Genomic DNA, 27,854 nt, shown 5'->3' on the forward strand with positions numbered 1-27,854 from the left:
ACACACTAACTTACTCTGGAGGATTTATGCACGAAGCTGAACAACACGTTGCCTATTCCGTAGGCTGAAATCGCGAGGTCCATTGACTGTGTATCCGACTCCACCACTACGATCCATTATTCCTTGCGAAGCCCCACCATGGACCCTCCACTCAGCTTGCTTGTCTTCAGCCTCACCATCCGACAAGGTCTTCCAAGGAGCAGGAAGTATGCTCTCCAGAAGCGGATCATAAGCTCTATGTACAATATACATACCTGGCCGCAAGACAGGTGTAGCCCTGTGGTATCGGGCGGATGGACATGCCCTGATTGATGGTTCAATTCAAGTACCGGACTCGGGAAGCGTATCGGACCCGTAAAGGGGTCGGGCACCCCCGCTCCGATCCAAACTTCCGTGTGAAATAACAAAACCATTTTGCATTTTGATACAAATTCTATCGGATCAGGGGGCGATGACAATCAGTGGTCGATGTGCTAGTATTTACTCCGTAGGGTTGCTAGTCCTATTCCACCTTGCTTTCTCTTTCTCTTTCTCTTTTTCTTTTTTTTGTCTTTTTTTTTTTGATTTTCTGGCAATATCTGGGTTGTCACATTAGGATCGTCACAAAGGATATTCTAACGAAAAGGCTTCGATCTAGCCGCCACAACCGAGGAGGTGTAAAGGGTGGAAGTGTAGGCGAAAGGTTGCAGATAAGTTTATAATATTAGTGGCTTGTCCACGAAGCTAGTAGATTTGTTTTCATGTGTGCCATCTCTCCGTGGTTGTTATGTCTATGTGGCAGGGTAGATATATATATGTTTGCCGATCGGCATTCAACTGCAGCGCAAGCCCGACCTACAAGACATTGAACCTTTATATCAAAACAAAAAACAACCAGAACGTACTGGCGGAGAATTAAACCGTTGAAGTAATAAATATCCACCATTTACACCGTAGTTGGTTGAATGTAAACCAAAAAAAAAAACATTCATGTTGTTAACTGCGGAAAACCCCCAGGAGCGATAACTGAGATCTAAAAAGCAAAAAGACAAGCCGAACGCGGGGGTCGAACCCGCAACCTTGAGATACCGTGAAGACTAAGAGTCTCACGCTCTACCGATTGAGCTAGCCCGGCTGGTGTTGAAATACGGTCGATATTTTTGCCATTACATTCCAAGGGTATACAGAAGAATCGGAACTTTTCATCCTGTCGGAAGAGCGCGGAAGAGAGAAATCTTGTTCCACTCCGCCAGGAGTGATTACTACAAGGAAAACCTGTGAATAGGCAAATATAATCCATTACTAGACTATAGCAAATTTCAAACACGGTATATACAGGCAGTGCCCGTTACATTAATCGGTGAGACAGAATAAAATATACAGAACAAGCCCATTGCGTTCCTAATCGTTCCAACCGGTCATGGCGCTTGTCTTCGTCACCATCGTCAAAAATCGTTGAAGGACGATGGGATTACCCCATTGGAATTCATCGTTTAGACAGCGACGGCAATGGCGGCCATGGCGACGGCACCAAGGGAGTAGCCGATGGTGGCCTTGTTGGCAGCACCGGTGGCCAAGGGAGGAGAGGTGGCGGAGGCAGAGCCGGAGCCAGTGGGAGTGCTGGAGCCGGAGGGCACAGCAGAGGAGCTGGCAGCACCGGAGGAGGTGGGGATCACAGAGCTGGAGGTGGCGGAAGCAGAGCCGGTAGCAGAGGCGCTGCCGGTCTCAGTAGCGCTGGCGCTGTCGGTGGCAGAGGCGCTCTCGGAGGGAGCAGCGCTGGAAGAGGGGGCGGAGTCGGAAACATCCTTGTACTCATCGATACCCTTCTGGATGGCCTTGCTGATACCAGCGGAGAGGTCCTTGGCAATGTCCTTGAGAGCCTCAGGGACCTTGGAGGTGATGGCATCGGCGAGACCATCGGCAGCAGACTTCTGCTGGTTGAGGGAGTCCTTGACCTTGCCGCCAGCGCCAGCCTTGACGAACTGGTCCTTCTTGGCGATAATGTCATCGACGGCCTGCTCGACCTTCTTGGTCAGGTCCTGGACGGGTCCAGGCAGAGCAAGAGCGTCGGAGGTGCTGAGCTCGTCACCGCCCTTGATGGTCTCGGTGCCCTTGGTGATGGTGGAGACCAAGTCAGCCGAGGCGGACTCGACCTTGGAGGGATCACCGCCGCTGTAGGCCTTGATGGCGGAGTCGAGAGCATCGGTCTTGTCGCTGATATCGGCGATGATGTCAGTGGGGGAAGAGCCAGCACGCTCAACGAGAGGGGTGGCCAGGGCAGCGCCGGCGAGACCCAGGGTGAAGATGGCGGAGAATCTCATCTTGACGGGAAAGACTGGTAAGTTGAATTAAGATTAAGGTGATCTATGTATAATTGGGAAGACCAAACGAGTGCCCGAGTGCAGAGAAGCTAAGAACGTTGCCAAAAGAATGGAGAGCTCTGATCTGATCTTTCTCCCATCGAGGCGCTTCGCACCGTCTCTATATATACACGACGGACCGAAATGAAGCTCACATGCGTGGTCAGGTCCGGCCTCGGCCAGAATGGGTCAGGGGAATGGAGCCCGTGGGTTATTCTTAGCAGGATTGGGTTTAGGTTGCAGAGGCCCATCATTTGCCCCATGGGATTGGCCTCGGGGTGTATGAAGCTACCAGGATGAGTTTAATTAATATTTGGGTAAGTCGTAGGGATCGTCGCCGCGACGGTTGGTCTGGACTTCTCTGACTGGTGCCACTGAGATTTGGGGCGGCTTGGATCGTCGTTGTTGGAATAATCGCATGTCATTGTGACATTCTTAGGGCTCCGAAGCAAGGACGGACGAGAACGTGACGGTGACCCCTCCAGCAAAAGCTTGGGGATGTTAGGGCATGTTTCTCACGACCACCCTCAATTTCCGTTGTACAAGCATGCAGCCGGCCCAAAACCATGAGTAATAGGAACCCCAGGGAGCGAATTGTTTCTCTGTAAACCAATCAATTAGGATTCAATGGCGGGGACGCTATGGCTTTAGTGCTGTAACATTGGGGTCAGAACTCCGGGCCGCCCCCAGATTCTCATTTGTCCTCTTCTCAGGTCTGGGGGAAATTCGCCTAAACGGCACTTGGCCCGAGTCTTAGTCCCTGCTTCGACCCTCATGAACTGAGACATTGCACCATTGATTCCCAGATTACCCCGCACAGTTGGCTCAATTTACAGGCGAGGCCAGTGGTTTTTCTCGTTCGGGCTTGCGGCGTGCGGATCCAAAGGCTGAACGCTTGGCATCATATCGTCCCCAAACGGGGTCCTCCGTAGTCCCTCCGATGAAAAATTCCCACTTTTGGGTACGGATGTGGCAAGAACCCTTCCGACGCTCCGCTGATTCGTAATAACGACAGTCAACCTCACAGCCTATCGCAGGAAAAGATCGAGGGAAGCGAAATTGCCCTCTGTCCCGTTCATTGTGATTTTTCCCAAGCCACTTCCTCGCGGGATCGATCGCTTTGCTTCCATGGGCATTCAGCTGTCTACCTCGGTCTCAACAGGCGGGATCTGTTTGCTTAACGCTCGTGCCTTGTGTTGGAATCTTGGTTACATCTCTCTCGTCCAGACTACATGAGATTTTCTTGGTGGGAATGGGTTGAAACCCCATGGCGCCTCCTTCTTGCTCGATCGCGTTAGATGGCGACATGCGCCAATACCGTCCCTGGCATACCAGGTGGTCCTTGCAGCCCTTGACAAAGTCCTAGTTTGTAGTCGTGACTCCCAACTTTGGGGTCACATCCGCCGGACCCATACACGAGGCGATCCCCCCGGTGTGGAACCTATTATTACCGAATACTTTGGCAATTTCGCCCGGCTCGAACTGGCCTGAATTCGAGTTTATGATTTTTTTATGAATGGAAGATTCCGGAAATAACAGGAGTGGACTTTTGTTCGAAATTATCCGAATATAGCGGCATTTTGCTCCAATAAACGCCCCGCTTGGTTTGTTGGGAGCTGGCGGCAAGAGGCAACATCCCACTGCTCGTCATGATCTTATTAGTCGAAGGTTACATTGCCCTAGTATGTACTCCGTACTCCGTAAGTACATTGTGCTCTGATCCCATGCATAAATGGCTCACGTTGATCCTGGACTAGTCGCTATACGGCCATTAGTAGTGAACATGGAGCCCGAAGCTACTGTAGCGCGAAATCGGTGGCGAGTCAGTTAGGGGTCCGGACTACGAAAGGTCTGGAGCTCTGAAGTTGTGCTATTCGATCTAGAGCAATCTGATGGCAAGATTTGCGTTAGCGCTATATTCTTGTCTAATAAGGAAAGCATTGCGATCGCTAAGGACTCGGATGAGACACGCTGTCAAAGATACCTATATCACTAGTGCCCGTTCCTTGGTCATAATATTGGCGTGCGACGCTCGGTGACTGAAATCCGTCCAATTCGAAGAAAATCCAACGATCCCAATTTTAGATTATCTATGCTTTCTCTCACCCGAAGATTGACTTTGTGGCAGCACTTTATTTGAAGCCAGCACGAAATGATGATTTCCGTGTGACTGTGTTGACATACACACTGTCCTTTTAAAAATAGGAAGTCGCCGAGGCCTCAATCATACCTCGTACCTTGGCTCGCGCAATCCGCAGAACTTGCTGTACCATGCAACTGTACTGGATTATCGTGAAAACCTGATGATTCTTTTGCTGATCTAGACCCGACTTCAACTCTAGCTGTCCTGCTTTTCCAGGCACGCTTTAGAGTTTACCCTGACCGTTTCACGACATGACCGACTACGGATCAAACAAAAGCTAGTGCTACACCCATTGCGCCTTGAAAACTAGGATCGATCGCTAGAACTTCGGAAAACCTGAAACTAGCCCTATACCCATAGTGCGAGGACGATCGGTGACGTCGATCTTATTAGGCTACTTGTACGTGGAGTGATGATCATCGCTGCCATTGCCGGTTACATGCTGGAAAGTCGATCACTGTCGCACCATGGGAAGAACGAAAGAACTATTCCATCACCCTGTCTGAGGTTCACCGGAATAACACGGTAGGAGAAATGAATTGCCTGGGTAAAGGATACCTATGAGTGTCTTTCGTTTCACAAACGCAATAGGCGGCTCGGTGATTTTGTGCCATGCGTTGAAGGGCCGGCCTAAACTTTGTTCTATTTCAAATATAGTGGTGGTGCCATGGGTTTACGTATCTTGAGTAACTGCAATTCAGGATTTCGCCTGATACACGGAGTTATGTGCAATTCATGAGCGCATGCTTTCGCCATGGAGCCTTTCTTCGACGAAGTCATCGCAGCCTCGAATAGGCCGATCCCTCTCACACCTCATGGTTGTTGCCTTTGTGTTTTGTCCTTTGGTCTATTTTATTTTCTCACCAATTGACGAGGCGATAGTCTGGATGTCATTGCAGCTCAACTTTCTGCCAGACGCCCTGCCCCTTTCCAGTTGCACCAAGGTGTAAGTACATGTGGATATATTGCCGACACTTACCTGTTGCTGTCCTCTCGAAAGCTATCTAATTTGCTTCATACCTCCTCGTTCCGGACAAAATCTCATTTTTGGGACGACCAATCCCCCCTCAGATTGAACAGCGCGATTTGATCAAAATCGTCGATGTATCAAGTCGAGAAACCTGGAATCCGCCAAAATTGATCGTCCTAGAAGACTTCATCAAGCATGTGCATGCCCTATATCTCTCCCTGTTTACAACAGTCCTGGGACTAGGCATTCTGGTCTCTTTTATTTCCGCTACTAACCAAACCTAGAGGATGATTAAAAAAAATCCCACGTTACCCGAACAAGCTAACTCACCCAGGAGTACTCATTTCACCCCCAAGCCTAAATTATCGCCTCTGTAAGCTACATCCGAGGTAAAATTCGCCGCCCCAACGCGCTGTACACTCAGTTGCACCGCTCTCATACAGATGATTGATGATTTGCTCTCGAAATAATACCCCTGCTACTAGAGCGATAAGAATATTAGGACATTGTAACGGGCACTCTATGCATACAGACGTGGACTGGTGCTTGCTCAAGATACACGCACCTCGCAGTACCCTGTTTATTATATCACCACGACTTGAACAGCGAGGTGCGCTGTGATGACGCACTGCCTAGTCGGTCAATAGATATGGACTTTTTCCATCATTGAATATATGTCTTGTGAATTTCGCCTGACGTGGTAGTACCTTGCTGTAGTCGATGTTAGTATTGTACAGCCCTTATATGATTGTAATGCCTTTGTTTCCCCTTCCGATGTTAGGTCAACGAAAGAGGATTGTGATTATAATTATATAGAGAAGGTTTTAGTAGCACAGGAACTCTAGTGTGCGTATCATATCCATAGCGGTCTTAAACCCATGGAAAGCATGAAACGGCTCCAGAGGCATATAAATATATAAACACTTCGGAGTATGTACAGTTCAGTTCATGGAACTACATTCGGCTTTATTTTTACCAGCAATAATGCTTAAAACCGAAGGATACACCCAAACACATTAACAAAGAAGCTGTTCGAGTCTTGATAGTTCCAAATTCCCTACTGGAAAATATATACATCCAATCCGGACCAACATACGCAGTCCCTTTTGTCACAATATATATCCGACACCCACTCCTATTTAAGTACAGGCAACAAAGTTGTTGCCACTAGCTCCAGTGTGGGTAATCAGACCAGCCAGCTGGTTGTCATCGTTGAACACCACGCGGTCCGCGCCAGGAGAACCGCCGCTGTAGGTCGCTCCGGAGCTCAGAATAGGCCACTCATAGTACGGGGACGACACAGGGAAGTCGAAGCCCTCGTAGTTGTTGTACTTGTGAGGGTAGTTGTTGCTGCCGACGGTTTCGCCGGACTGGTGCAGCTCGTAACCGGCAGACTGGGCGGTGGAAACGGCGGAGGAGGAGTAGCAGTTGCTACCACAGGTGTAGTCGCAGGCGCGCTCGGTGAGAGAGGGGAGGGCGAGGGCGGTGGGGAGGAGGAGGGTGGTGAGGGTCAGGAGCTGTGGTTTTTGGTTAGGATCTTATCTGGACGCGATATGAGACGGGTGACAAAGTGGAGTTGGAGATTGGGGGGGGGATTGGGTTGGACGATCGCGATCATACGTACCTTGCTGTACAACATCTTGATCAACGGGTGCGATCTGCGCGGTTCCAAGGGTTGATTTGGGGAGGAATAGTCTTTGCTGATAATGATTCCTTTCTCCTTCTGCCCCGGGGATTATAATGGGTTTAAATAATGTCCAGGCCAAGCTCTCCACGTTGTCTTATGCTCGGCATTTTTGCTGCATCCCGGCATCTGTCCGGTTGAGATAGTCACTACGAATTGATATGCGGTGTTACATTTCGGAGGTGCCCGTGAAGAATGTCGATAAGCAGATTGGTAGAGAGCCATGTCCGGCTGATCTCTCTGGAGGCAAGGCGTTGTTTTGAATTGATTGAGCGTGATTGGGTTGAAATGGAGCTGGAGTGCAGATCCCTTCGCTGTTCCTTGATCCTTATTTGCGGTGAGGGTTATCGCGCTCAGCTGACCGTGGCCAATGAGAGGCGGACAGGGGGTGCACGGTGTCCGAAGGAGAGATTATAGATGTGAAGAACTTCGAATTAACCTGTCAATATCGAATGAAATCGTGCAGAAGACATGGATGGCTTGATTTCTATCCCAGTGATCGTCGCCCCGGTGCGACCATGACTGGCTGTGCGACTTCCTTGACTTTCCCCCTGGATTTAATTCATTTCCCCACTAACTCTCGGACTCTCCGACGGAATCCGCAAAACGGCCCGGCCCTCTATCGCAAACCGTTCCAATCGCTCAATCACCGTGTTGACTTCTGTTAACTCAAAAACCTGATAGTGAGTAGACACCCGCCCGGCCGCTGCCATTCTCAGGAGATCCTGCATCTCCTCTTCCGTCCCTACACAACTCCCAACAACGTGAAACCCGCGGTTCACACAGTCCAACGGCGAGAGAGGCATGCGGTAGTCCTGCGAGGGGAGACCAACGCAGACGAGCGTCCCGACGGGGCGCAGGAGTCGGAGAGCTTGGTTGTATGCGGTTGCAAGACCGACGACTACGACGACGGCGTGCGCGCCCGCGCCATCGGTTAGATTTTGGACTTCTTTCTCCACCTGTCTGAGTGTCAGTTCTACACACGTGTTCACGAAGCGATAGATCCACCGACATCGTTGCGGAAATCGACAAATGCCGCCGCGCCGGACTGCATACAAATGTCCTGCTTCGTTGCGCTGACTGGGTTAGCATTTGTGGAGCTGTGTTCGCTTGGAATTGTGCTACCTGTCCACTGCAATGATATTGTACCCCATCTCCTTGCCGATTTGAATTCCCCTGTGAAGGGATGAGCGGGTGTTGTTTGGATTCTGCAACCGATGGATTCTCACAAATGTCCCAATCCACCACCGGCGCCCATAATTACGACCCAATCGCCCTTTTGGCAGAACTTGTGCAATTTGTTCAGCGCGCCGTACATGGTCAGCCCAGCTGCATCGTCAGTATCGCTGGTACAAGCCCAGAACCAGAAGCGAAAGGGGATGCATACCGCATAACAAAGGCGCAACGGCCTCTGGCTTCAGGTTCTCCGGGATGATCGATACAAAATCGGCCGGGGAGACGATATATTCTGTCGCTGTTAGCAGCTCACCCGAGCCCTGGACGTGAGGATGGCATACGCTGAAACGTTCCCGGGACATTCTAATCCAATCAGTGAGAGATTGTTTGAAAGGAGCGAGAGACACTGACCCGGCCGGAGTTACTCTGACTCGGACAATTGGGATACTGGACTTTACACGTCGGACACTTCATGCAGGTGCTGTAAAGCCATCTGCTACATGTTAGTCAATTCCTAAGCAGTTCCGACGTTGGGAGTTGATACTTCACGCCCACGCGCTTCCCCATCATATCCTCGCTCGTATCCGGGCCACTGAAGGCCATCAATATGTCACCTCTGAGCCGAAGCGTTAACCAGGACTTACCTTGGACTACCCGTCCGATCCCCTCGTGGCCGGGGACATTCGTGCTCATGGGTAATTCTCCATTAATGTTGTGTAGATCCGAGTGACTATCCGCCTATTAGCGACTGGACGCCAATTCACAACGCAGCCCAAATCAAGTTGGTAAATGAAATACCAGAAACCAGTGCATTCCAACTTAATCAACACCTCCCCTGCCTTCGGCTCAGGAACGGGAATATCATGGCGGAGATCCAGTTTAGCGCCGGGGCGAGGGTGCTCAATCGTAGCCGCTGTCTGGTATTTCGGGATGGACATGATGAAGTCGTAAATCAGGTATAGAGAACAATCTCCGTGGGAGAAGGTAAGAGGGGAACGAATTCTTGAGCGGCGCGGGTTCTTATGATCAATCAGGCTCCGTAAATCCGAACCCACATCCACTCCATCTCCGCAGATGTGGGGGAATTGAAGTTGGGGTAATTTCATCAACTCCCGATGATGCTTCCCGACTCGGCTACCGATGGAGCTGGACCTCCGTTTGCATGATTCACATTGGATAAATCTGATCATATACCCTCCATTCTAGCTCTATACGTTACATATATCTAATACCAGGGTATTAACCAATAAATATATCCTTCAACTTGGCCAACCATCCGTGCTTCTTATCGGTTTCTGTCTCATCAACCTCAGCGACCCTTCTTCCCGTCCAGATATCCATCTCCTCGAGTTTGACGATCTTCGTCTTATTCCAGATCTTGTATCCCACAACCAACATCACGAACACCGGAAGCAGGATGTAATTGATGATGAAGTCGTCCACGCTAAACGGATTCAAAAAGGCCGTATACCCCTGGAAGAACACGAGGAAGATCGTCGCGACCAGCGCGAAATACGTGCCGTAGGGGTAGAGCGCTGCTCGGAAAGGAAGTCGGGATGGATCGTCGCCTTGTACGACCATTGCCTTGCGGAAGCGGATGTGTGCGATGCAGATGACGGCCCAGACTACGAAGGTGGCCACTGTTCCAGAGTTATTAGTATTGTATTTGTGGGGGGGGTAGGGAGTTGTTGTTGGTGTGGGTTACTCACCTCCTGCTAAGGTGATTAATGCGGAATAAATCCGGCCCGCGCTCGAGGAGAGCGTGAGGAACACGATGCAGGTGAAGATGTTGGAGAAGATCAGGGCCGCCCAGGGGACACCCCGCGAATTGGTGCGGCCGATGAAGCGCGGTGCCTTGCCGTTGCGAGCCATGAAGAGCATGGTTCGCGATGCCACGTACAATGAGCCGTTGCCGGCGGAGATGACGCTGACGACGATTAGGGCGTTGATTAGATGCGCGGCTGGCAGGATGCCGGCGTCGGTGAGCGCGATGGTCAATGGAGAGCTGGCGGCGGTGGAAGTAGAGCTGAGCAGCTTGGGGTGGTTGTAGGGGAGTAGGATTCCCAGGAAGAAAAAGGTTCCTGTTCCTTGTCAGCGTTCTGCTTGTTTGCCTTGTGGATGTGAGGTATACCAATGTAGAAGATCAGGATACGCCAGAAGACCTGCTTGATGGCGGTCGGGACGGCCTTTTGGGGGTTTGCTGATTCTCCAGCAGTTACACCCACCCTGCGATTGTCAGAGGTCGTTAACTTGTGATGCCTGGGAGGACTTACATCTCTGTGCCCGCATAGAGCGTGCCGGCAACGACGAACGTCCTTGCGACGCCGTTGATCGAATCGGCAAATGCGCCCGGATCATGGTAATATTTGAAGCCAATGGGACCAGGCCCGACGCCGCCCGTGCTGATGCAGATGGCCAGGATGAAGAAGGCGATCAGTGCCAGCACTTTGATACTGTTGACTGTATGTGAGCGAGTCGACCGGAATGTAGCAGTGAGGCACATACAGTGACAACCAAAACTCCATTTCACCATATGCTAGAACACCCAGATTGGACAACCCTAGGAACAGGAACCAAAAGATCAGGATCCAGCCCCATTGGGGCACAGCATCCGTCCAGAAACCGATGACAAGCGAAATCGCATTATATTCACTCGCCAGAATCTGTCGAGTCAGCGACCTTCCAGCAGAATGAGCGAAAAAAACCCCTTACCGTCACCCAAAGATACCAGTACGCCCACCCCAGTCCGAAAGCCAATGAATCGTCCACAAATCGTTGCGCATACTCGGTGAACGATCCAGAAACAGGGATTGCAGTAGCCAGTTCGCCCAGCGATTGCCTGCTCGATTAGCGTCCAGCCGGCACAAACGACCCACAAGACTCACATCACGAAAAACACAATAAGCCCGACGAGAGAAAAACTGATCAGACATCCCGCCGGGCCGCCCTTATTCAGTGCATTTCCCGAACCGACCAACAATCCCGGCCCGATAATCCCTGCACTGTCTTAGACATCGATATATTAGAGATGAGACAGGGCACAGCCTACCACCAATTGCGATCATCTGCAGATGTCGCGACTTCAATCTTCTCTTCAACGGAGCAGCCAGGGGGTCGATGGACCCTGTCTGGCTGTTGGGATCCTCCTCGTCCAGGTCGGACCGAGCCTGGTACATGATAGCATCATCTTTTCCGAATTTGGTAGACATTGGCTATAAAGTCGAACCCATAAATTCGCGGTCGTAGATGGTCGGATTGTAAACAACATAACCGTGGAAAAACGGGTTTATTGTAGGGAACAGATAATTTTTGCCCACGCAAGCCCATGATGGCGTGAGTGGGCGTGTGTGGTTGGTATCTCTTAGATCGGGCGACAGAGAGCCCGTTCATTTGCTGGCGATGTCGTGATAAAGGTGTATGTTTGCGGAAGACTCAACAGTCTATTTCAAAGTAACCTTCCTAAAATTGCTAGGTAGTTTGTCATGTATTGTAATCGCTAAACCTTCGTACAGACAGGGGTTACAATTCATAGCAAGGCCACTAAATTAACAGACATATCCGGCAATACAACACACCCTAGCAATTAATCAAGTATAGTGCGCCGTTTTCAATACAAGCGGAATACAGCATTTTTGCTGGGTGGGCAATTTTAAGCTTATGGCGGCAGCGAGGAATTAGATGCATGCCCTTAGCGTAGATCGTAGCCTCTTCTCTGATTGGGCCTGTGGCTCATATGTGGCCCTCATGTCGACAAGCAAGCCATTTATGACACATTTTTAACCTAGATCTTACTACAACTTAACCATTGTCTACATCGACCTGCGATGATGCCTTCGTATAACGATAATTGCGTTAGGCGATATCGCTCTGCCCAGCCTGGGTCATAGCGCGTAGGTTGAGGCATTTTAGCCATTGAGCTTGTGTACAAGTACGCAAGGGGGGCGGCAGTAGAAGAATTTCTTGGGAAGAGAACAAGAGTTATAGGGAAATTGCGTTCTTTACCCATCTTGATATAGATATACGACCATCCAGGTCATTGTTTAGGGTCAATGCTATCGCACGTGCCTCGCGCTTCCTTCTGTTTCGGGCTAGCGTTCATGGCTTCTGACTCAGCAGATATCACCATAATATCTAACCAATCACCGATCATGTTGTATTTTCCAGACCTAGTCGAGCCTTATGTAGAACAGTAACAAGAAGCACACAAGGTGGGCATTGATCAGGATGCATAGTCAGTAGCAACTTCGGTTTGCAAAGCTACATTCTAGAGATCCCGTAACTAGGGCTAAGGAGGTCATCTAGCTTGTCTAAGGGCTTTCGGCGAGATCGGCTTGATTGTGGATGGAATCCCCAAGCTGCGGAGATAGAGGCTGAAGCAATAGTGACTAGTTCACCTGGCTCCCTATGGTATCTAGAAGATATTAAAATATAGAACGACTCATGACATGGACTGAGGTACAGCAATCAGTAGTCAAGCCAACATAAAAGCAGACGTGAAGACGCTTGCATATTTGGATGTAGATGTGTTTGTGATGCCTTGAACTTGCTAGTACGAGAATTTAGATCAAGACCACAGGCACCAGTGGACATCATTCAGCCTATGCTAAACAATAATCAAGGCGTAGGCTATTGGATTCTTCTCAGAGTATATGAACAACTTAAGCAAACATTTAGTCCAGAGTCCAGAGGACTGTGAAGCCATTTGCCTTGCGTGGAAAAGTTTCCTGTGAATTTTCTTGTCGATCTCCATCCCCTAAACTGGCGCCGTGCTTCTAGCCGGATGTAACCACTAGTCCTCGTGGCGGTGGGCTCACCCGCGATACTTCAATTTAGTTCCCCTTACACACTCAAGCTTTAGTTATACTCAAGTCAATGGCAAGTAGCGTTTAGGTGTGGAAAGTGAGTAGCTAAACTTACATTCATCGAAGGTTTGATCCGTGGTGTAATGCCCCCACCCGAAATCCTTCGAGACTCCAACCCCAAGTCCAGAAGCTGCTATACCTGTATGTGGGGCTGTCTCACTGATGAGGATGTTTGAACTTTGCCTACCCTCCTGCATGACTCGCAGAGCAACATGTCATTACGCGGGTCTATTCTATTCCTTGCGCGTTGCCAATAACCAGTTGCGGAGCTCCCTGTACATTATACTGAACTAGAGATCAGGTATAGCTAACTCAACAATCTTAGGAATCAAGAATACTACTTTACAAAAATACCTCCATTAATGCCATATCACATACATGTACGCAGTACACACGAGAGACAATGACCAGCACAGTCTATCTACCCATCCGTATCCCGTATCCAACATATCAGTTACCCAAATTCGCAAACTAAGCTGACTGAACCTTTGACGCAAGGAAAGAGGCAGCCTCCGGCGCATTGATAGTGTAAGTCAGATGAGCGGCGGTGACAATGAGCGTGCCATCGCAAACAAGGTCGCCCATGGCACAGAAGACCTTGACATTGTCCTTGGGGTAGTTGGGGATCTGGCCCTTATCCTGGAGGTTACGAGTGAAGCCGAAGAAAACAACACCCTTGACCTTGTCTTTGACTTCGGTGGAGAGCTGTTGGACGGCGTTGTCGATGACAGCACTGCCTTGACTGTGCATCGTATGGTCGTTAGTATACGAGCAATTGTAGGTGCAATAGGGGCGGGAGCTAAGCATACCTGTATCCACCGGCCACGATCTTGGTGTTAGGGCACTTGGTGCTGGCTTGCTCAAAGAGCGACTTCGCGGTGGAGATGGCACCCGGATCGGTATTTTGAGGGAGAGCATTCTGCATCAATCCTCCGGTGTACAAGCCACCCACACCTTGGCAAGCAACCTTATCGGCACCGAGTTTGCTCTTCAGGGCCGAGCAGAGAGGAGGTCCGATGACAGTACCCTGTCGATGTTAGCGATATGTGTGCGAGAGAGCTTCTCGTTGACAAACCATGTTGCCCATCTCGGTGGAGCCCCGGGCGAAAATAAGAGTCACATCCTTGCATGCACCATTGGTGAGGTCATTGGAAGACCCAAGCTGTCTGGCTTCCAGTGACTGGTCTGTTGGCTCCGCGATGGGGCTGGCTGCTGCCAGAGTAGCCAGGGCAGAGATGAGGAGGGAGCGGAGCATCACCATCTTGTTCAGTTATCGGATAGAAATGTGATATGGCACGTGGAGGTATTCAAGAAGGGTTTGGATAGAAGGTTTGCGAGAGGGCTGTGATGGAATCATGTATAATCTGAAGGGTCCATCCCCCCTTTATAGTTCTTTACCATTACCCCAATTGAGAACCATTACACTAATTATCTCCCGATATTTACCCTGTGTCTAGCAATGGCCACTAAACCCAAACTTGAGTCTATTTTAGTAAGAGCCTTAGAACCCTCTGCTTTCTGCCTTCTTTTCTTCTTCTAATTCCAATTTTATCCTGGCGCCTGGCGCTCTGGCCCCGTTTCAAAGTGAACACCAGCCAGGGTATCTAACGACCTAACGACACTCTAGCGGGACAGTTAACCCACTAGAGAATACCTAGTCCGTGGAGTCTCGGATGAACTCCTGATTTTCACCATCTGACATCCAATCGGCATTTTGCGCTTGGCATAAACATCGTCCAAGGAGGAGCCTGTGACCGAACCAGGATTCCTATCCGCTCCTACTTAGTTAGGTTGGGATGACTCCACTTGTTCCCATTATTGAGGGTTGACGAACGGTTGAAGTTTATTGAGTTGTTCCTCTTTTCGTATTCCCCGCTCTATGCAGGTCCCATAGACCATATCCCATATATAGACTGTGAACCAGGTACAGAATATCTGTAGCAGAGGTAGCCCCGATTGTTAAAAGTAAACGAACGTCCAGGAATTAATCTGTCACATAGCTGTGCCCGAAATAGCTTCCTGCCTCAGATCGAGTGCCGCTAGGGACAACGGAACCGAACCCTAGTGGGGCCCGAACCCGGAGGATTCACCTTTAAGGTCAAACCAGGTTAGGGCTGCGTTGCTAGACTCAGACAAGCTGTTTTCTTTTGGGGGACAGAGTTCGTCGAGTTTCACATTTGGAGAAATGATTGTCGCGCGAAGCCCTCTGGTTTCCATGGGTGGCAGGTCGGATACGAAGTGCCAGGATTCGTCGGCATGTTGTCGGAGAAAACCAGTTCCTTTGGCGGTGCCAAGCTTGTTGGGGGTTGGGGCGGATTCCTGATTGCTGGATACAAGGGATTTTTGGTTTTATGCCTAGGCTGGGTTTGAGATAAAGGTATTTTTCACCTGGTGTTTATCGGAAACTTGGGCTGATTCATCTGATCTGTCCTGGTGGAACGGTGTCCCTGGTTTGTTTCGTCTTTGGGTTGTGATCTGTGCTGTGCGAAGATTATTAGGGGAGTGGGTCGGTGACAAGTAGTGTCTGTATGATTATATCCAATCGTAGGCATTTTTGCGACATGACATCCTCGGGACTTTGCTATCTGTGCCTCCTCATCTGTCATGGTTTACCGTGTGCTTCTGCCGAAATCTGATCCTCCAATTTTGGCCCATGTAAAGTCCAAGGTCCTCTGCCAACCACGGACCCGAGTGACCTTAAACTGGGATTGAGGATCCTCTATCTCAAACCCCAACATACCAAGGAGAAGGGAGAAGCTGAGGGGAAATATTCCGTTCGGGTTTCAACCACCGTCCAGAGAAGGACTACCTTCTAGAATACCCAGGCTAGGTTTATCCGCATTTCACCGTCTAGGGTTTGCGGATATTACTCTTCGGTATAACGCTAATAGTATTTCCCAAATCACGCAATAAAGCTTAGCCACGAGTCTCTATTTGATAACAGCCCATTGTATTTGGCCATAGCCTTTCCTAAATCGATGCTTGCAGCACGGGGAGGGGCACGGAGTACAGGACTCTGAGTAATAGATCTAACTGTCCCGTTATCAGTCATTATTGTTCGAGGCTGTCTGGCGTACCAAGTCCCCGTCGCAGGAGATTTGAGAAGTATTGTATATCGCAAATATAATTACAAGATCTACACCCAAGTGAGCCTCTTTGGTTGGTTCCGTAAATTAGGGGTGATTTTCTGGATGCATGTCGATCCCGAGGCATATCGGTAATGGACATCCATTTGTGGACCCGAGAATGGTGTATATCCGATGATTAACCTAGATGATTTTCTGGTCATAACTTGATATGTAGGATCAACGGAAACAGTTCTGGGTTCTCTTTATTGTTGAACACGATATTTACGATGCAGGACCCTACTGTTTCACCATATTCTTCTAGAAAATCAAGACCCCCCGAGAGATGATGTCAGAGGCTTTCATTTGCTTTCTCTTCTGTTTCATATACATGAGTCCGCGTGCGATCAAGCGTTTCCAGTGTACTTCAACGAATAGACACCCCTCTCAATACTATTCAACAGAATGTTTCCGCTCCGAAAATAAGGGTAAACACTCCAAGCACCCACAAATTCCACCTCCCCACCCTGGGCATCATCTTCGGGATGGCAGTCAAAGAAACCAACCTGTTTGAACCCCTTGCCCGTGGGATCGTCCTTAATAGAACTGACATCGACGATGCGCAATCCGCTCCCGTAGTTAGCTTGGTATGTCAGCCCGTCAATAACATACTGGTTATGGTCGATTGACCGCACGGGAGACTGGTAGCTCCCCGTATGCTTCGGGTTGGCTAGATCCTTGATGTCGAAGATGTAGGTCGTTGTGTGTCCGTTAGCGGCTTCTCCTGTCCCGTCCTGTTCGTCCAGTTCGTCGTCCAAGAGGAGGTAGGACATGTCGGAGGCTGCTATCCAGCCTTGGTGTGTGTAGCTTGCTCCAACATAGGGCGTTTTGGAGATCTGGATGGGAGACGCTCTGTCAGTTATGTCGACGATAGTGAGGGTGTCTTCATTGTAGTTAAAGCAGATCTCGCGGTTGGTGTATTTCTCATCGGGGCCGGTGTAGATCACACATTGTGCTGGTTTGCATTAGTATTGGACTCTGGCTGAGCCGTTCGACCGGTGAAACCTACCATCGTGCACATAACCATCTTCGCTGACACATCCAGGCGACGTCGGCTTCGCGGGATCAGACACATCGAGCATCCACAAACCGCCCGCGCAGGATAGGTTCCTCGCCGTACCGACGGCGAAGATCATATTGGTTTCCTCATGCGCGACGATGTTGTGCGAGCTACCGAAACCGCTATACCAAGCCGTTAGGTCTTGCGTTGTCGAGAAATTGGTCGGGTTATTGCTGTCCGTGTCGAGAAGCTGGACGCAGTTAGCCTTGGATGCACTCCATCATGAAAGAAAGGTTGGCACTATGATATACCTTCTTCAAGTCAAAGATCTGAAGTCCATGCCCCGGTGACTCCGACCCGATATATGCATGATCCCCAATCACCTTCATATCTCGCCAAATAGTTGGCGTTGTCTGCGTCGGTAGACGACCGACATACTGTAGACTGCCATCGTCCAGAACTTCTACAAACGCCGTTCCGTCCGTTTGGCCAACGACACCGAATTCACGACCATCGGCCGATGTCCATCCTGCTCATTGTCAGTTTCACTGCTACAGAGGAGAAGCATAGTATGGTTAACATACCCCAGATATCATTCCCCTCCCGGGTCGTACTGCCCATGGCCTGGTGGCTTAGAAAACCAAGGAGATCAACGTTCTCACAGGAATACTCTCCTGCTTTGCCACTCGCACAAGGCGTCTTCCCGAGGTCAATGTAGCTATTTGGTTTGAATAGCCCCTGGGCCCGGGCTCGCTCGCGATGTTCCGTTTTGATAGACATGAGATGCCTCATGATTGGAGCGCCCTCGCGGGAAGCTGCCGCGAAGCAAGCCATAGACAGGAGGGAGACTACTGATGGTTTCATGATGTCTGTTACTCAGGAGAAAGATATGAGAGAAATGCTGGTCTGATTATTGCTCCTGCTCTTTCCATCCTCGCACTCTTATATATCCTAGATGCTGCAGTATCGCGCTATGCGATCACCGCCAAGGACAGTAAACCCCTCTCACTTTCGCCAAGTTTATCATTTCATCCCATTTATCGCAGTAGATAGAGAACATCATCGTAGGCATTGCGCGATCGTGGAAAGGCAAACAAACTTTGATCATCATTCTTCACTCACGCGCAGATAAGTAGAAAGTCTTGGTAAAAGCGACTGATTTGCTTGGAGTAGAAGGCTAATCTTCATATGGTTCTTAGGTTACATGGAAAGCGGCTTGCGACTGAACCGAGGCTGTTGGTTGGACGGGACGAGCCTTAACGCAACAGAAACGCTGGCATTAGCCATCTTGGCAGGGACGCAATGTAACAGGGGTCTTATCGGCATTTGTTTAAACGATGGCCTAGCGACTCTTGGATTTGTAATATGCGGAAGGTCATTGATACATTTATCACCTGGACCATTGCGGGGAATTTGAAAATTCGGGGAAAAAAAAAGACATTATCGCAAATCAAATAAAGTATCGAGGAGGTGGGCGTTAATGCTTAGAATGCATTGTGGTCGAGTAAGCAAAAATAAAAAGACATGCTGAAAAGCCTTGTCATAGTGTACATTCCTCAGGTAGTTCGTCTGTCTCAAGGGACTCGCCTGGTCGCAATTGATAGGAGAGGGTCATCGAAGCGGCTAGGCTGTCTCTGATAGCACTACTCGCGTTTCGTTTTGGGTTGAGATGAAGATCGCTATACCTCGGATCGTGTCTTCATAGAATGCGCCGTGCGCATTGCCTCCTGAGCAGCTGCTTTTGCCAAGTAGAGCCCCCGCACAGATGTTCGGACAAAGTGATCACCCCCAAGATCGGAGCTCGTCGGACGCGGGTGAGACATAGTCTTGGACAGAGACAAGTGACGGAGAGACCGAAACACAATATCTCAAGGGATCCTCAAGTCGTGTGCTGGCAAGTGAAAAGATCTGACATGGCGTTTCCCATGTGCAAGATGCTTGGAGTTTCTTCGTGGAATCACGCGAGTTCGTGTATTCATCATAAATTGAACTTCTCTCCTTTGAGTTACATGGGTTAGGAATTCGAATGGCGAGACAACATCGAAACTCTTAACTGGGAAGCAAAGGCACTAGCGGGATTTCGTTGAACACCCAATTCATTGGCTCCGCAGTGCTTTGATTCAGGAGAACATCGGTCATCTAAATAACGGTGAGTTACGGGGAAAAATGAATAGTTTGAATCTTTACATACCATAAGGTCCCAATCGTCCATGGACTGGGGAGTTATATCCAGGCCCATTTGACCAGGCCCATTTACAAAACTTTCGGTCTGGCCGTGAGCCGCCATTTCTTCAAGAATGCGTAAACATCTTGCCTCTGCGTCCGCGGCGGCCTTGAGTAGCAACACCACAAGTTGGTCGCGCGCAAGGCCTTGTCTAAGTCCTGCAATCCTTGCCTCGATCAACTCAACAAGTAGGTAACCCTTGATATTTGTCTCGCCGGCTTCAATAGCACGGAAGAGCCACTCTTTAGATTCCTTCACCATCGAAAGTAGATCTGCTCGTAGAAATACCGGACCGAGACTTTCTTCTTGCAACTGAGTGCTTAATTCTGTTGCAATGGCAAGACTACTTTGCATGCCAAACATGCGGAGATAACCAGTCCCACAGATCGCAAGCCTCTCGAAATCATTTTGATCTGTCGTAGCTGTATCGTGACGACTGTGAGCCGCCATGATAGATGAGGATGGGTTCAATGTGCACCATAATCTGAGCGACGTCTCAACCACCACCTTCCGAGAAAAAGCATAGGCCGTTTCATGTGGTGCCATAGCAAAGAACGGGATATGGAGAGTCATAAGGTAGCGCAACATTAGGCAATCCACCATGTGAATCGGAAACTGAGAGCTGAATCTGGTGCCCGCATTATACCTCTGAAGGGTCCGACACAGGGCTCTGTAAGACGCTCTGAACTCTGCATCCAGTCGCAATGTTTCTTCATAAGTACTCTTGGAGCTGAGGTCATTCAAGAATTTCACAATTGCGAGGCGAATGGGAAGGGTTTTACGGAGAGCTATCGGGATTGATACTTGAGTGAGGGTGTCTTCTGGCTTCGGCACCGGGGCATCAGCCACAAGCTGGTCATCATCATAATTATCCGGAGGCGCGGTGTCAAAATCGTCCAGAGATATGAACACGGGCGCACCACAGGCCATACTCGAATGCAGGGCCATTTCGAGTATAGTATTCCATAGCCTCCGGCGCATCTCGCTAACGAAAATCGTCCGATTTGATAAATAAGCCGGGTCTCTATGAAGCCCCCAGTACACCGCAGTTCTCAATAGTGCCCCTGCTGAAGTCCAAATGGTGTCACCGCCCACATTTACCAATTCGCGAGCAATCACTAGTAGAATATTGATCTGTAGGAACTGGATACTCCGCCTGGATTTGCAAACAGGTTCTGAAAACCACGTCTGCGCTTCATAGATCCACTGAATGGCCGAGGCACGCAGGGAAAACTTTTCATCGTATATGGTAGCTCCGATAGCAAGCACTAATTTGACTTGAACCAAAAATGCCATGTCAGGTGCTGTATCTGACACCCAGAGTGCCTCATAATCCCTTCGGAATGATGGAATATGAAGAACACGATAGACGGTTTCGGATGTCCTAAGGTAACAGTCAATGAGCTCGTCGGCGACATCCTTTGAGGGCAGAACAGATGTTGGGGGTGACGGCCAGGAAGGTGTCCGCCGCGACTTGATAACCCTCGCAAGGGCTTTACACCTCTGCATGCCAGCCAATACATCCGATGTTTCGTCACGTACGTGAGGCTCAAGCATCTCAAAGACGTCTCGGCACTACCGAATTTCAGCATATTAATCCATACAGATAAGCAGCCTACGAGTACTTACTAGCCCAATCACACCATTGATCCAATGACTTTGGCCAAACATGCGGGACTTATGTACCACACTGCGAGTGATGACTTGAGTTTCCCCAAATAAGTGACTATCAACCTCACACAGAGGCGAATTCATTGCCCTTAGTTCAGGGCGAGAAGTCGGATCAGAGGACCGGACAGGCCTCTGGTTTGTTTTAGACAGCTGCTCTTCGAGGCTTTTAATTCTGCTCTTCAGCGCCTCAATATCCTCAGCAGAAACTTGACTCCTCGGAGTTGTGGCATCTGCTGAGCCGGCCACTATGGGCTCATATGCATGGCTAGTCACGGTTGGTGGCCTGCTTACATAGGAGGATGTGCTAGGGGCTGTTGGAGAGGGACCTCCCGGGATTCCAGTGTAATTGTTTGACCATGGTTAACTTGTGGCCGCGGACGGTCAGAGGGATGAGTTTCATAGCTGCATGCCTCATTCTTCGAGCGCACACAATTGTTACAAGGAGTCTTCCGATCGCATCGGATCTTTCGTCTCCTGCAAAGAGAGCACGAGCTGTACTTCTGCGGTCAGTGCGACTGTGGGACGCGTGTATCTAAGGGTTCTGTGACATACACAGCCGGTCGTCTGCGGCGCCGTTCGGGGTCAGTCATGGTTAACCCTTACGACCGTGTTGAACTCGGTCCAAACTAAGCAAGCGTCACGCGGTTTACAGCGTATCTCCGAAATTATTTCGTCTCTTTTTTGCTGGAAAACAAGAAAATAAAAGGAGATGAGGACACGACTGGTTTATGGAGGTAAGCCTTTGCGTGTTTGGTCCGTTTCGCCTGCCATTTACCGACTCCGATGACCGGCTCCGGGCTTATCCCCGATTAGTATACTGCATACAGCATCGATAGAATGATTTATATATGATATAAGATCGCTTTTTAGTCACTCATGATGTTATAGATCAAGGCCGATCCACATCCCAAGATTGACAAGGACCCAGAGGTCACCTATACACTCTACGGTTTAAACCATAATCAATCCCGGCCTCTGGATTGCAATATGACAACATCATTCAAGCATACTATAGACCCACTTAGAAGCGATCTCGACCAGGAGAAGGTGTCTGAAATATCACCTAAATATGAAGAAGCACCAGACGGTGGTTCTAGAGCGTGGCTCGTGGCTGCAGGGGGCGCTTCACTCTTCTTCTGTTGTCTCGGCTTCGCAAATTCATTTGGCACTTTCGAGGAGTACTACTTATCACACCAACTCCGTGGGCAATCTCCAGACAATATCGCCTGGATAGGATCGCTAGCAGCATTCCTTCAATTCGCAACAGGTGCAATTGCAGGACCATTATTCGACCGTTACGGCGCATGGGTATGTCTTTCCGTCTGTCTTGACCTCTGCCGTGAACTGACACAGGAGTAGATTATCCGGCCAGCTGCAGTCGCCTATGTTTTTGCCATGATGATGCTTAGTTTGTGCAAAACGTACTGGCAGATTATGCTTGCGCAAGGTGTATTGATGGGCATAGTAACGGGCTTCCTTCAATTTCCAGCGTTTCCAGCAGTATCACAATGGTTTGACAAGAAGCGAGCAGCCGCACTAGGCATTGCTGCGGCTGGTTCGTCTGTTGGCGGCATCGTGATTCCTATTGCATTGTCCAAAATGTTGAACGGCTCTTCCTTGGGATTTGGATGGTCGGTGCGAATCATCGGCTTTCTCGTCATGCCCATCATGGCATTCGCGTGCCTAACCATCAAGCGCCGCCTACCGCCAAGTACATCCCCCTTCTGGATTCCATCGGCCTTGAAGGAAGCGAAATTCGTCCTCCTGATAGTCTCCTTGTTTTTTATGTTCATTGGCATGTTCTTCCCCCTGTTCTACATCCCTACATATGCAGTATCCAGAGGCATGAGTGCGACCCTTTCTGGATATTTGCTGGCGATCTTGAACGCGGCATCCACATTTGGCCGTATCATCCCAGGCATATTAGCAGATAAATTCGGGCGATTGAACGCATTCATGGTGGGTGGTATAACCACAGCGATCGTGATATTCTGTTTCAATTTGGCAACCACCAACGCAGGCTTGATCGTATATTCGGTTGTCATTGGCTTTACTTCGGGAACGATCATCTCTGGAGCTTCGGCGGCCTTTACCCTCTGCCCCAAGGATCCCCGGGACATGGGAACTTACATGGGAATGGGTATGGCCCTGAGCTCTTTCGCAACTTTAATCGGTCCCCCGGTGAATGGGGCACTCGTCAAACATTATGGAGGGTACTCGGAGGCAAGCATATTCAGTGGCGTCATGTGTTTGGCTGGTGGGTTCTTTGCTTTGGCGACCAAGGCTATGACCCCTGAAGGTATCTTGGGACGAACATGAGTTTCTGGTTACGATGGGTGTAATACACATGTTCTTGCTGTTGTATCGGTGTTAGGGGGGGCGGGGTGTTTCAGCGCTTTCATGTATATGTTATGTTGTCTTTGAAAAGTTAGCAATCACCACTTCGGGTTCGTTTCCGTGGCTGATCGGTGCACGTATATGACATAGCGTAGAAACATGTTCTGATCCCTACTCCTGGCAGTCGAGCAATAATCATTTCCATGGATGCATGAATACTGTGCCATCTTAGTAAATCCTCATATGGTCGAGACCAGCTGCTCGCATCAAACAATAATGCATAAGGTTGCCAAAAGATTGTCTATATATACACGAAAAGAAGCTGACGCTATGTGCTCCATCATGCAACGCCAGTGGACAAGGACCTATAGTGACAAAGACCGAGCACATTCTTTTGACCAAACCCCAATTAAAAATAAACGCCAGAATCCTTCCGCTAATGCAAATTTGTACACACACTTTGGTTAAACCACAGCTTATAACAACTTCCTATCTCTCTTCGTCGGACTTGGGGTGCGCATGCGATTTTCCCTAGTGCGGCTCCTCTCATTCACGAAGTCCCGAGTTGGCGAGTCTTCGAGCATCAAAGGTTGTTCTTTCTTATGATCCAGACTCGGCGCATGGGTCTGGTAATTAAACCCAACGGAGTGCTGGTAGGATGGCTGGGAGGGACCTAATGAAGGGTGGTGCTGTCCGGACGGCTGCCGAGAAAAGCTGGGGGCGGAAGGATGAGTATACTCGTGTTGATTGTAACGATTTCTGAATGAACGGAAGGACCAGTTGCTGACAACGGTAACTGTCGAAATGGTCGCGAGGAAGAACATCTGGGGAGCATTAGTCCTGCAGCTTGTCTACGTGGGGTTAGGAAAAGAAGACATACAATCGCTTTCCAGCTAATGGGGTCGATAAAGCTGTTGATGATGATCGCCATGGTATGAGCCGACACCTTCGCCCGTCCGACCTTTGCCGGGTCCCGATTCATACAACGTTCCCAGTTTTCACAGACTGTCTCCAGGGCTGGAAGTCGATCTCCGCCGCCGCACTTGTTATCCACGTAGCTCTTCGCACATGTCGCCATTTCTGCTAATATCGTATCGGACACCTCTTCCGCCGCCTGCTCGAACTCCGCCCGAATAGCTGACACAAATCCAAACACAACGTACACGGCGAGCGAGAAGAGAGACAGGTTCACGACCAACTGAGCCCACCAAGACAGGATGCTCGGAACGTTGGGGTGTGCCTCGAGCAAAGCGAAAAAGTCCGAGAAAGAAGACATACGCGATGCCGGTTGGGCCTCCCCCTGAACGTGCCCCTGGTTCTGGTTCTGCTTGTTGTCTGATACGCGCTCGTCCTCACTCTCATCGTCACTCTCCCTGCGAAACTGCATATCTAGTGCCTTGTCCCTCCGTCTTCTCTTCTGTACCCGGCGAGCCAGCGCATTGGAATAATGATTCAGACGAGGAATCTCACCCCGTCCGGGACTAGGCGCAAACCGTCCGTACATGTTGAATAATGAATTTCGATGGCCCGACTTCATGGGCGGCTCCGGTGTATCTTCGTTATCTGCATTCTCGGGAGACGACATATTTTCTGCACCAGACGAGAAATCGACATCGAACTTGCGCGGGGTCATGAATGCGGACTGGCCAAAGAGGGATTTCGGCGTGCCAGGAGGGTCTTGGGATCGCGACTGGGAGAAGAGGAAGGGCTGTGAATTAGGTTCGCGCAAGGCCGGCGTCTGCTTCTTTCCGGGAGATTCGAAGATGCGATGGGGTCCTGTGCGGAGTAAAATTAAATTAGCAATGATTGTGATGGGCGGAGTGCATGGAGGCCGCACGTTTCTTCTGGTTGTCATGCTGCATGCTGAGCTGATAGAAGGGTGAAGTCACATCCCCTGGGGCCCTTGTCTGCCATTCGAAGTCCATCGGACTTTCTGCTGATCGTTTGTCCATCTTGAATGATGGAAGGTAAAATGTCCTAAACACAAAGCGCGTGTGAGGGGAGATGACAGAAAGGCAGAGAAAGATTTGGAGTAACTGATTGACATTCGTTCGATCGGCGAATTTTTGACCATTCCCGATCGGTGATGGTAAACAAATCTGGCAGCCCTAGTACACCTACCCTGGCAACGGGTTCCCCCCCAGCTACATTATTCTTTTCTTTTGGTTTATTTATTGCATTTTATTTTAATTTATGTGATTTTCTTCCTATTGTCATCGGAATGTGTCCAATGTTGAACCAAAGAGTAACAATAATTAGGCAGAAGGCAGTAAAAAATGGCGGTGACTGGCGATATGCAGGGGCAGAACGTAATATATATTGCTCACGAAGTATAAATACGAAGTAGCCTCACATATGACACAGACTTACGAGTACTACAATATGATATGCCTTTCTAGCAGCCCTTTCCAAACTCAGGTGATGAGCTCGGAAATCTTTACACTGTCCTTCTTTTGTTCTTCGATTGTACCCTACTATTCGATACGTAGCATCGGGAGAAATTAGAAACAAAGGTTGATTTGTTCATAGTCATCACGTATTCACACGAATAGAATCTCAAGAATATCAAACTGAGGGTATGAGTATAAACAGTCTAAAATAGGATCTAGGTCGTAACCCATCATCACTGGTGTCAGAAGTACAAAAACAACAGTCTCGTGTAGAAGAAGAACTGCACCGAGAAGATAATGAAACAGCCACCGAGGAGAAAGGGCAAATTCTAATCAACTCCATAACCGACGCTTGTGGGCCTAAGAAATATCACAAGATAGAAACAACACAAGTATACAGCGTCAGGACATTCACAGCCTTGCGTGATCATGGTCAACTAGCTCGAAATCATCATCGGCGAGATAGCCCGTAGCAATCTCACTCTCCCGAGTGATGATTTCGTATTCCTCGACAAGCTTTTCAGTTTCTTGTGTCTCGAATTTCTCTACTGCCTTGCTTATCGCATCAGAGAGAATTGTCTGTCCCGACACTTGGTATGGCTCTAACAGATCTTCCTCCTGAGGGTGTCCCGGAAGATCCTTTGCGGCTGAGGGTTCATCAACGTCTTCCGCCGCGGAGGAGTCGGATGGGCCGCTGTCAAGGGCCTCCCTAATGTCGTGTTGCAGGGTGAACTTGGCGGTGGTAGCCAGCTGGTTGGACTTCGCCTTTCGGTCGAGCTGCAAGAGACGGGAATACCTTTCATGGGGTCAGCTTAATTATTACTTGGATGAAACTATATGACAACGCACTTCAGGGAGTGACTCTGAGGCGCCGCTGGACGAGTCACTGGGTCAGACAGAGAGACCTCGTGATGCGGGAGCGCCGCTCGGCCACCGTAGGCCCATTTGGACTTGTGGTTATAGACCCTCTTGGCCGCGGTACCGTTATGACGAAGATCGTTGGAGTCAGACATGATGACTGTGTTGTTCAATGAGGTATAGATGACTGATAACGACGGGATGGAGAAAGAGACGCGAGTGGGCCGATAGGATGAGGTTGATATAAGGGTAGGCAGATCGAACTGTCAAACGGGATGGTGGAGGTAATTGCCGCCACTTAGCTGAAGAGGCAAGAATGAGGTGGAAGGGATTATTAAGGGTGACAGGTAGCCCGAGGGACCGGAGTTGGATGGAGAACAGGGACCCTGTGAGAGGAAAGTGGCCTTTGGGGGGGGGGGGGGGGTTGAGTCACCAATGTCTGGGCTTAAACGGAGTCATGGAACAATCGATAGTCCCTGAATGGCCCGGTAATGTTCATTCAACCCAAAAATAGACACAATAGACGCTGGGGAATGTGGAGCGACCCCAAGTCGTTGATCGATCTTTCTTCCTGAACGAGATCAAGGAGAAGACGAAGAAGGAGCAGAAGCGGAGAAAGAGGAGAGAGCATTCATATCATATCATATCGTATCATATTGACTCCGCAGCACGAGGACCGAGCGAGGCGATGCTGACTACGGCAGTCATGCTCCGCGAGGAGATGATAAATGGCCATCCTATGACGATCGGTCTTTCTTATCGTGACTGCGAGGGTGAATCTTATTCCTGCTCGCCGAACGCCCCCTGACGCCACTTTGGAACCATGGTTGTCTCCTACGTCCTGAATAACGGGAGACGAGTACGGAGTACTAGTTGGATGGCGATCGCCGCATTGGGATTCGCCGTCAACCTGATCCACTGCCTCAGGCACAGCCAGCCACCCGGGATGGTGATTGGCCATCACGTCAGCACTACAAAACTTGGATGAAATATGACGTGAAGGGCGACAAGAAATAAATTCTGATCAAATACGTAAAATACTTGGAAAAATTCACTTCAAATCAATAGCATTTTT

The 27,854-nt window shown here is 49.6% G+C and overlaps 10 protein-coding genes across 10 annotated transcripts; 1 reads left to right on the forward strand and 9 right to left on the reverse strand.

The window, feature by feature from the left end:
• Positions 1 to 1,472: 1,472 nt before the first annotated feature.
• On the reverse strand, positions 1,473 to 2,300 carry ABOM_005749 (cell wall mannoprotein 1 family protein; the record flags this gene model as incomplete). Its single annotated transcript, XM_022532878.1, has 1 exon — positions 1,473 to 2,300. The coding sequence occupies one exon, from the start codon at positions 2,298 to 2,300 to the stop codon at positions 1,473 to 1,475; it is 828 nt and encodes a 275-aa protein (XP_022388718.1).
• Positions 2,301 to 6,591: 4,291 nt separating this feature from the next.
• ABOM_005750 (extracellular guanyl-specific ribonuclease RntA) lies at positions 6,592 to 7,091 on the reverse strand (the record flags this gene model as incomplete). The annotated part of the gene is made up of 2 exons (XM_022532879.1): positions 6,592 to 6,969; positions 7,077 to 7,091. 2 exons carry the CDS (start codon positions 7,089 to 7,091, stop codon positions 6,592 to 6,594), a joined length of 393 nt encoding a protein of 130 aa, XP_022388739.1.
• A 1,033-nt stretch (positions 7,092 to 8,124) lies between these two features.
• Positions 8,125 to 8,674, reverse strand: ABOM_005751 (alcohol dehydrogenase; the record flags this gene model as incomplete). The annotated part of the gene is made up of 3 exons (XM_022532880.1): positions 8,125 to 8,212; positions 8,366 to 8,465; positions 8,524 to 8,674. The coding sequence occupies 3 exons, from the start codon at positions 8,672 to 8,674 to the stop codon at positions 8,125 to 8,127; spliced, it is 339 nt and encodes a 112-aa protein (XP_022388740.1).
• An 877-nt stretch (positions 8,675 to 9,551) lies between these two features.
• ABOM_005752 (amino acid permease) lies at positions 9,552 to 11,521 on the reverse strand (the record flags this gene model as incomplete). Its single annotated transcript, XM_022532881.1, has 8 exons — positions 9,552 to 9,952; positions 10,022 to 10,393; positions 10,444 to 10,538; positions 10,586 to 10,765; positions 10,818 to 10,975; positions 11,025 to 11,151; positions 11,198 to 11,309; positions 11,362 to 11,521. 8 exons carry the CDS (start codon positions 11,519 to 11,521, stop codon positions 9,552 to 9,554), a joined length of 1,605 nt encoding a protein of 534 aa, XP_022388741.1.
• Positions 11,522 to 13,645: 2,124 nt separating this feature from the next.
• Positions 13,646 to 14,435, reverse strand: ABOM_005753 (cutinase family protein; the record flags this gene model as incomplete). Its single annotated transcript, XM_022532882.1, has 3 exons — positions 13,646 to 13,916; positions 13,984 to 14,201; positions 14,250 to 14,435. The coding sequence occupies 3 exons, from the start codon at positions 14,433 to 14,435 to the stop codon at positions 13,646 to 13,648; spliced, it is 675 nt and encodes a 224-aa protein (XP_022388736.1).
• Positions 14,436 to 16,646: 2,211 nt separating this feature from the next.
• Positions 16,647 to 18,163, reverse strand: ABOM_005754 (uncharacterized protein; the record flags this gene model as incomplete). The annotated part of the gene is made up of 4 exons (XM_022532883.1): positions 16,647 to 17,254; positions 17,309 to 17,549; positions 17,611 to 17,828; positions 17,884 to 18,163. 4 exons carry the CDS (start codon positions 18,161 to 18,163, stop codon positions 16,647 to 16,649), a joined length of 1,347 nt encoding a protein of 448 aa, XP_022388726.1.
• A 1,185-nt stretch (positions 18,164 to 19,348) lies between these two features.
• ABOM_005755 (fungal specific transcription factor domain-containing protein) lies at positions 19,349 to 21,784 on the reverse strand (the record flags this gene model as incomplete). Its single annotated transcript, XM_022532884.1, has 5 exons — positions 19,349 to 19,438; positions 19,491 to 21,098; positions 21,153 to 21,498; positions 21,560 to 21,691; positions 21,747 to 21,784. The coding sequence occupies 5 exons, from the start codon at positions 21,782 to 21,784 to the stop codon at positions 19,349 to 19,351; spliced, it is 2,214 nt and encodes a 737-aa protein (XP_022388737.1).
• A 397-nt stretch (positions 21,785 to 22,181) lies between these two features.
• On the forward strand, positions 22,182 to 23,513 carry ABOM_005756 (putative MFS monocarboxylate transporter; the record flags this gene model as incomplete). Its single annotated transcript, XM_022532885.1, has 2 exons — positions 22,182 to 22,502; positions 22,554 to 23,513. 2 exons carry the CDS (start codon positions 22,182 to 22,184, stop codon positions 23,511 to 23,513), a joined length of 1,281 nt encoding a protein of 426 aa, XP_022388738.1.
• A 494-nt stretch (positions 23,514 to 24,007) lies between these two features.
• Positions 24,008 to 25,483, reverse strand: ABOM_005757 (putative nuclear envelope protein Brr6; the record flags this gene model as incomplete). Its single annotated transcript, XM_022532886.1, has 3 exons — positions 24,008 to 24,355; positions 24,412 to 25,307; positions 25,369 to 25,483. 3 exons carry the CDS (start codon positions 25,481 to 25,483, stop codon positions 24,008 to 24,010), a joined length of 1,359 nt encoding a protein of 452 aa, XP_022388742.1.
• An 849-nt stretch (positions 25,484 to 26,332) lies between these two features.
• On the reverse strand, positions 26,333 to 26,934 carry ABOM_005758 (uncharacterized protein; the record flags this gene model as incomplete). The annotated part of the gene is made up of 2 exons (XM_022532887.1): positions 26,333 to 26,717; positions 26,771 to 26,934. The coding sequence occupies 2 exons, from the start codon at positions 26,932 to 26,934 to the stop codon at positions 26,333 to 26,335; spliced, it is 549 nt and encodes a 182-aa protein (XP_022388734.1).
• Positions 26,935 to 27,854: the final 920 nt, after the last annotated feature.

The sequence above is a fragment of the Aspergillus bombycis genome (assembly GCF_001792695.1).
Source record: "Aspergillus bombycis strain NRRL26010 chromosome Unknown contig00047, whole genome shotgun sequence".
NCBI lineage: Eukaryota > Fungi > Ascomycota > Eurotiomycetes > Eurotiales > Aspergillaceae > Aspergillus > Aspergillus bombycis.